This window comes from Orycteropus afer, unplaced genomic scaffold, assembly GCF_000298275.1.
Source record: "Orycteropus afer afer isolate SDZICR_OR568_19922 unplaced genomic scaffold, OryAfe1.0 scaffold00259, whole genome shotgun sequence".
NCBI lineage: Eukaryota > Metazoa > Chordata > Mammalia > Tubulidentata > Orycteropodidae > Orycteropus > Orycteropus afer.
The window spans coordinates 379570-388251 of record NW_006921846.1 but is presented as its reverse complement, the minus strand read 5'-3'; the positions used below and the strand labels follow the sequence as shown (position 1 = coordinate 388251).

The 8682-nt window shown below is 38.5% G+C and overlaps 1 protein-coding gene across 1 annotated transcript in view; it reads right to left on the bottom strand.

Moving 5' to 3' along the window:
• LOC122150903 (5-hydroxytryptamine receptor 2C-like) overlaps window positions 1–8682 on the bottom strand; it is a 141709-nt gene that overhangs the window by 37892 nt on the left and 95135 nt on the right. The window contains exon 2 of the mRNA XM_042782195.1: window positions 2514–2566. Within this exon, the coding sequence (XP_042638129.1) occupies window positions 2514–2566 (53 nt within the window). The remainder of the gene's footprint in view (window positions 1–2513; window positions 2567–8682) is intronic.

The following is an 8682-nucleotide window of genomic DNA, read 5'->3' as shown; positions in this document are numbered from 1 at the left end:
AGGCAAATCAAAACAATGAGATATCACCTTGCCCCAGCACTGGTAGCAAAGTTCAGTGAAACAGAAAATAACAAATGCTGGTGAGGATCCAGAGAGATTGGGACAAATACTGCTGGTGGAACTGTAAAATGATACAACCACTGTGGGAAGCAGTATGGTGATGCCTTGGAAATTTGGAATTAGAAATACCATTTGACTCACCCATTCCATTACTGGGTATATATCCTAAGGAAGTGAGAGCCAGGACAAGAACAGATATATATACACCCACATTCATCCCAGCACTATTTACAATATCCAAAAGATGGAAACAACCTAGGTGTCCATCAACTGAGGAATGGATAACCAAACTATGGTACATACACACAATGGAATATTATGCAACCCTAAAGAATAATGTAGAATTGGCAAAACATCACAAAACATGGATGAACTTGGAGGATGTTATGCTGAGTGAAATAAGCTAATCAGAGAAGGACAAATACTGTATTAGTCTGTTACTGTAAAAAGTCAAGGAAAGGCTTATTATATATGGAAGGAAATTTTCTTTGTTGGTTACTAGAGATGGGAAGGGTGGGGAGGGAACACTGTTAGATAGGTAGAGACAAGTATTGATTTCGGTGAAGAGAAGGGCAATGTACCAAATGTGAGTGATCAACATGGTAGCAATGAGGAAGTGGAAGACATAGAGAGTGCATGGGTGGCACAGACAACAGAGACGAACACTTTTGCATGTACAGTGCTGTGTTGTCAGTGAAGGCAAACGTTGATATACATGGATAGACGGGTGCACGGACTGAACTATTAGGTATGTCTATGCAGGGGGGAGTGTGCCCAAGACCATGTATAGGGTTGGCAGAAAAAAAAAAAAGAAACAGCAGCAACAGAAGACAAAGTTGGAGGAACCTCTCAGAGACAACAAAACACCTTGAGAGAGAGAATTACTGGGCCTGAGGAGTCCGGACCATAGTATCAGGGGACACCAAACTCAATTGGCATAACATAGTACATAAAAATCTTGTTCCGCAACCTACTTTGGTGAGTAGCCACTGGGGTCTTAAAAGCTTTCAAGTGGCCATCTAGGATGCAACTATTGGTCTCCTCTCATCTGAAGTAAATAAGCATGAAGAAAATCACTGGAAGAAATGACATCTGGGAACAATTAGTCCAAGGATATGATGGACCTTGAGACCAGAAGAACTAGACAGTGCCCAGCTACCAAAGCCAACCACTAGGAAAGGGATCAAAACTGGAGACCCTAAATAGAGTGGGAGGAAAAATGTGTAACAAAATTCAAAAACACAAAAATGACCAGAATTACTGGTCAGATGGAGCCTGGTGGAACCCCCAAGACTATGGCCCCTTGTTACCCTTCAGGCCTAGAATTGGACTCACTCCCATGGATTGGCTTTCAGCCCAACAGCAGAAAGATCTACATGCAGAACACCTACCTTAGGGTGATGCAGCCACCTACTCTAAGAAGTTACACCTCTTATAGCAATTGGTCATGGGGCACCAGAGGGGCAGCATTCATATAGAGGTAAAGCTGAACAAACAGGATTGCATTGTTAAGAAGGGCACAGGCAGGGACAGTCACAGGAATGGGAGGGGAGGAGAGCACATTATGGTGGGGGTTGGAAATCAGGGCATGAAATCAAATGTACATGAACTGTTGAATGTAAAACAAATTTGGTCTGTAAATTTGCACCCAAAATACAATAATAAAAAAAAATAATTAAAAAAAGAAAATAACTAATGTTGGTGTGGATATGGGGAGATTGGAACCCTTATCCATTGATGGTGGGAAACAATATGGTAATTCCTCAAAAATTAAAAATAGAGCTACTTCATGACTCAGCAGATCAACTCAAAGATGTATACACTCTAGGAACTTAAAAGTAGTGTTGCAAACAGATGCAGGTACAGTTGTGTTCATTTCAACTGTATTCACAGTAGCAAAAATGTGGAAACAACTTAAGTGTCCATCAAGAGATGAACAGATAAACAAGATGTGGTTCATATATATAGAGGAACACTACTCAGCTATAAAGAGAAAGTCTTGATACATGCTACAATATGGATGAACCTCAAAGACGTTATGCTGAGCAAAATAAGTCAACAGCAGAAGGACAAATAATATATGATCTTATTTATATGAAATGGAAAGATTAGGTAAAAACATAGAGACCATTAATGGTTACTACGAGTAGGCAGAACCATTCTTTGGGAAGTATTGAGTTTTTGTTGGTGATGGTGAGGAAATTGGCATCAATTAAGGACAATGGTTACATAACTTGAGTAATATAGCTGATACCACTAAGCTGTAAACCAGAAAAAGGTTAAATTGTCAAATGTTATGTTGTATAAAATGGTACACCACCACCAAAAACAAAACAGAATAAGAGGAGAAGTAACTACTGGGACACTTATGAGCTGCTGATACTAGTTAGGGACAACCAAACACCTTGTGAGATTAGTTTTCTTGGTTCAGATTTTAGGGCCATGGTTTCACAAGATAGTCCAGTCAATTAGCCTAATACAGTTTTTAGAGTTTCTGTTATACCTCCTAGTTCAGTGAGTAGTGTCTCAGGTCTTTAAAGCTTGTGAGCTGCCATCTAAGGTATAACACTGGGCCTCTATTTGCCTGGAGCAGCAGGAGAAGAAGATGACCCAGGAATTGGAGGAGGAACTGAATCTCAGGTCTAATTGCCTCCAGGAACTATTGCCTTCTTTGTCATTAGACTAGAAGAACGCTATGGTGTCTTCTACCATTGCTGAAAGATTCAATAAATGGCTCCTGATCAAAAGGAGGAAATATGTGGAAGAGAATTAAATTTTTTTTTTTTTTAATCCATGCTTGGGAGCTCTGGTAGAGTAGTGAGTAAGACATTTGACTGCTAACCAGAAGGCTGGTGGTTCAAACCCACCAGCCACTCCTCGGAAGGAAGGTTGGACAATATACTTCCATAGTGATACTGCCTCAGAAACCCAAGGAGGGGTCGCTATGAGTCAGGTCTGACTCCACGGTACATAACAACAACAACAACATGCTTCCTTAATTCATTGAGAATAGAGGAACCCTCGAATCTATTGCCCTGAGATAATCTTTAAACCTCGAAACAAAATTGTCCTCTGAAGGCTTCTATAAATTAAACAACAGCTTAGCTCAATTAGTAAAGAACAATTTACTTGAGCGTTGCACTCAAAGAATTATACAATTATACAATTTGACAACAGTAACTTTAAAGTGTAGGTGAGAAGTTAGGTGACAATGACACTAAGTTAATAGTGGTGAAATAATTTGGGAAGATATAGTGAGAATGATGACACAACACAAAGAAGCCAATGTTACTGAATTGTACATGTAGAAATTGTCAAATCGGTATATATTTGCCTCTGTATATTTTCACCAAATAAAAATTGGATTATCATTATACACTTACCAGAACAGATTTGGTTATTAACACCAGGGGTCAGCAAACTATAGTTCATGGGCTGAATCTGGCCAACAGCTTATTTTTCTGTGACACATGAATTATGAAGTATTTTACATTTTTAAAAGGTAGCTAAAACTATATACAACAAAGATAGTACATGGTGCACAAAGCCTGAAATATTTTCTATCTAGCATCCATAGAACAGTTTGCTAGCCCCTAATTAAGACCAACAAAACTAATTTTTGTCAAAAACATACAGTCTCTTACATTGTCAATGGTTTTGTGAATGGACACAAGTTTGGAAAAATATTTGACACTACATTCTAAAGGAGTCTAAAATGATTCTCAGATTTTCTCTTGGTTGTAACCACAATAGAAATATGTACTTATAGCCAGCAAAACCTTGGGCAAACATATTCATTGCAACTTTATTTGTAATAGCCAAAAACTGGAAAAACCACCAATGGTAGGAAGATGAGTCAACTGTGGTGTATTTATATAACAAAATACTACCTAACAATGAAAAAGAATTAACTACTAATAAATGCAACAACATGGATGAATCATTCAGACATCATATTGATTGAAAGAAGTCAGACTCAAAAGATTAAATATGATGAGATTTCATTTATATGATGTTTCAAAATAGGCAAAACTAATCTATGGTGATAGCAGTAAGAATAGTGGTTACATGTCCTTTATCTTTTGCTGGTTGTTCATTGCACTTGTGCACTCTATTGTGTTAAAATTGTACTAAAAAAAATGTTGACAGGTACAGCTGAATGCTATTCACATATACTCAAGGTTTGAACCTCTGACCTAAGATGCAAATGACATTTAAGACATAATTGGAAGATGAGATAAAGGAGATATTCCAGGGGCAAGTTTTGAGCTTAGTAAGTCAAAGGTACTAATCAGCTGTGGAGCTATACAAAATTTTTTAGCTCAAAATTACTTTTTGGGTAAAATTTTTAAATCACTAATGTAGATAATTTTATATACCAAAACTCATTGCCACCAAATGGATTCTGACATATATCAACCTCCACTGGGTTTCCAAGGCTATAAATCTTCATGGAAGTAGATTGCCCCATCTTCCTTCCATGGAGCGGCTGGTGGATTTGAACCACTGAACTTCTGGTTAGTAGCCAAATATACACTACACCACCAGAACTCCTTATAATTTTATATAGCAACATAGAATTTGCTGTTGTTTTTAGGTGCTTTTGAGTAGGCTCTGACTCATAGCAACCCTATCTATGTACAACAGAGCAAAGCACTTCCCAGTCCTGCGCCATCCTTACAATCCTTGCTTAAAGTCTCCATGAATCAGAGGCATCTCACAGTAACTAATGTGAGCCCATTATTGGAGCCACTATGTCAGTCCATATTATTGAAGGTCTTCCCCTTTTATTGCGGACCCTCTACTTTACCGAACATGATATCCTCCTTCAGATAATGGTCATTTCTGACAACATGACCAAAGTAGGTAAGACGAAGTCTGGCCATTCTGTCTTAAAAGGAACATTCCTGCTGTACTTCTTCCAGGACAGCTTTGTTTGTTCATCTAGCAGTCCATGGTATTTTTAGTATCTGACAAAATAATTCAAAGGCATCAACTTTTCATGGGTCTTCCTTAGTCATTGCCCAGCTTTCACACACATATGAGGAAATTGAAAATACCATAGCAACATAAAATGGACCTGGCTAAAGGAGAAGAAAAGAACATCATGTTTAAGAAAGTAGAGGACCAATGAAAATGAAAGAAATCTTCAGTAGCATAGATTGACACAATGGCTGCAACAATGGAGTCAAACAAGGCAAGGGATCATGAAGGTGGTTCATGATGGAGCAAAAATTCATTCTGTTCTACATCAGGTCTCCATGAATCAGAGGCATCTCACAGCAACTAATAACAATAACAAAGGAGAAGAGTAGGTTAAGATGTAAAAGTAAGATGTTGAATAAATCAATCAAGGCACAAAAGGAAGAATGCACAGAGGAAGTGATAGAAAAGCAATGTGTAAAGGAATTTACTTGATAATTGGACATGGAGATTTGGAGAATCTTTAACTACTTCCTGTTGCCAAGGACATATAAATGTGTCTGGGATCTGGTGAGAATCATCTTTTCTATGGAGAGAAGAGAGAAGGAGGTGTAGGTATATGAATGATTAACTATGAAAGCTTAAACTAAGGATGCAACTGAGGAGACTGAGAGACTGGAATGTGAGAGATATTCAAGGAGTAAACTTGACAGGGTGCATTGACTGGCTATGGAGGAGAAAGAGAAGGCGTGTAAACCTGGCTTACCCAGGTTCCTCATTGGCTAAGTAGGAGATACTGCTTCTTGCACAAGAGAAACACAAAAGTAGGAGAAGAAAGAAGAAACAGGAGAAAGGTAGTGAATACAATCTTGGATAGATAGCACTTAAGATATGTGTCCAAAACTCATCTCTATACCCCTGTAAAGCTTAAGCTAGAGATCTGGATTGAATCAGGATAAAAATAAATAGAAATACGTATTTGAGAGTCATCAATCAGTACCTAGATTTTAGTTATTTCTGTGGATGAAGTAACCCAGGAAAACTGTATAGGTAATTGCAAAAACAAAATCCTGGAGAAGAGTGAGGATAAAGAAGAAAATAAAAGATGACACAGAAGAAAGGAAACCACAGTCATCTAACATGCAACAATTGGTCTTTCCTCATCCAGAGCAAAGAAGAATGAAGAAAATCAAAGACACAGGGAAACAATTAGTCCAAGGGACTAGTGGGTCATGGGAACCTCAGCCTACATGACCCTGAGACCAGAACTATATGGTGCCCGGCTACCACTGTCAACCACTTGGAAAGGGATTAAAATAGGCGATCCTGGATGGGGTAGGAGAAAAATGTGGAACAAACATCAAAATCATAAGAAAGACCAGGCTTACTGGTCTGATAGTGGCTGGTTAAACCAAGAATATGGCCCCTAGTCACCCTTTGGGCCTGGGATTGACCTCATTCCTGTGGCTTCCAGCCAAACAATAAAGAGGCATATATGGTGAACATTTATACCAGGTAGGTACATTCTTTAGAGTAATCAGTCATTGGAGATCAGAAGGGTAGTGTTTCACAGGGAGATAGTTCTGAGGGCAGGAACACATAGGAAAGAAGGACACAGAGAAAATGTAACCACAGGGAGGAAGTGCAAAGAGAACTGTCACATTGTGGGGATTACAATCATTGTCATGAAACAAAATGTGTATGGGCTATTGAATGGCAAATGACTTTGCTGTGTAAACTTTCACCCCCATCACAATATAAATAAATAAATAAAAGGATCCCAAGACCAAGAGTTTGAGAACTGGTGAATCAATTAAGAGGTTACTAGTGATCTTACAGAGAACAGTTTCACAGAGGGGTAAAACTACAAAATTGATTCTTATAAGAGCTCTGGTAGCATAGTGCCTAAGTCACTTGACTGCTAACCAGAAGGCTGGCGGTTCAAACCCACCAGCCACTCCTCAGAAGGAAGGTTGGACAATCTACTTCCGTAGTGATACCGTCTTGGAAACCCAAGGAGGGGTCGCTATGAGTTGGGTCCAACTAGGAGGCACAACAACATATAAAGCCATATATATATACCTGCGTATATAATATATATGTATATTTTGTTGTTGTTGTTGTTGTTATGTGCCATCGAGTTGGACCTGACTCGTAGCGACCCTTCCTTGGTTTTCCAAGGTGGTATCACTATGGATGTAGATTGCCCAACCTTCAGAGGAGTGGCTGGTGGATTTGAACTGCCAGGCTTCTGGTTAGCTGTCAAGTTACCAGAGCTCCTGGTAGCATAGTGGCTAAAGCACTTGACTGCTAACCAGAAGGCTGGCGGTTCAAACCCACCAGCCACTCCTCAGAAGGAAGGTTGGACAATCTACTTCCATAGTGATACTGCCTCGGAAACCCAAGAATGGGTCTCTATGAGTCGGGTCTGACTCGACAGCACATAACAACAACAACAATAAGATGAATTATAAATGCCAGTGAGGAAGAATAACTATATAATAAGCTTGACTGTTAAGTCTAAGAGACATAATTCCCATCATCTAAATGAGTATATAAACTCACTTTGGACTCATCATCAAGAAGGACCAATCCCTTGTAAAGGACATCATATTTGATAAAGTAGAAGGTCAGTGAAAACAAAAGAAATGCTCCATGAGACAGACTGACCTTCAACTGATTCAAGTCATGAAGATAGTGTAGGACAAGGCAACGTTTTGTTCTGTTATACGTAAGGTCACCATGAGTCAGACCTGACTTGATGGCAACTAACAACAACAGCGTTTTAATAAAACTAAGTTGTGTATTTCTTCCTAAATTAATTTAAACCAAAGGAAACTAAATTCACTGCTGTTGAGTCAGATCTGATACCATATTTTTGACACAAATAACATGTGCCTCTTATGTTTGCTTGTCAACTGCTTCCTCTCCACCCCTACCCCAGGTATTTGTAAATATAAACAAAACATAGAAGGAGTGTGTTATTTGCATAAAAATACAATAATCAAACTATTCACAGGCTTTTACTATGAAACTAGGAAACTTAAAGCTTATATGGAAAGTCAGACATTCAAGAACATCTAGGAAATCTTTGAAAAATAAGAGAAATTTTCCTACAGATAAACTTCCAATAGTATGGAAGCAAATGCAAACACATGTGTATATACATATGCACAGAGATATCAAATCCACATGTGTGCATGGCACACGATTAATCCTTGTGGAATTATTTGTAATTATAAAAAATTAGGAACAACTTAAATGCTCATACACAGATAATGGGCTAAATAAACTATGATCTACCCATACAATGTAGCGCTAGTGCATGTAAAAAACATGAATTTAGTTTAGACCACTTGCATGACTGTGTTTGATTTACATCTACCATCTTGCTATTTAGTGATAAACAGTGATTTGCAGGATATACTACCATGTGAAAACAGCAAAATATTCAAGTGCAGTAGTATTTGATCTTTTACATAAGAAAGGACAAACAATAATATAAATATGTGTATTTCTTTTTGTCAAAACAAACTCAAGAAGAATACTCCAGAAAGTAATGAATGGATCAACTAAAGCAGTAGAAGGGACAGGGGAAGGAATGCCACCTCTCTGACTATAGTGTTGGCAAAGTTTTGACTTTTGGAGCTCTGGTAGCATAGTGGCTAAGACACTTGCCTGCTAACCAGACGGCTGGCG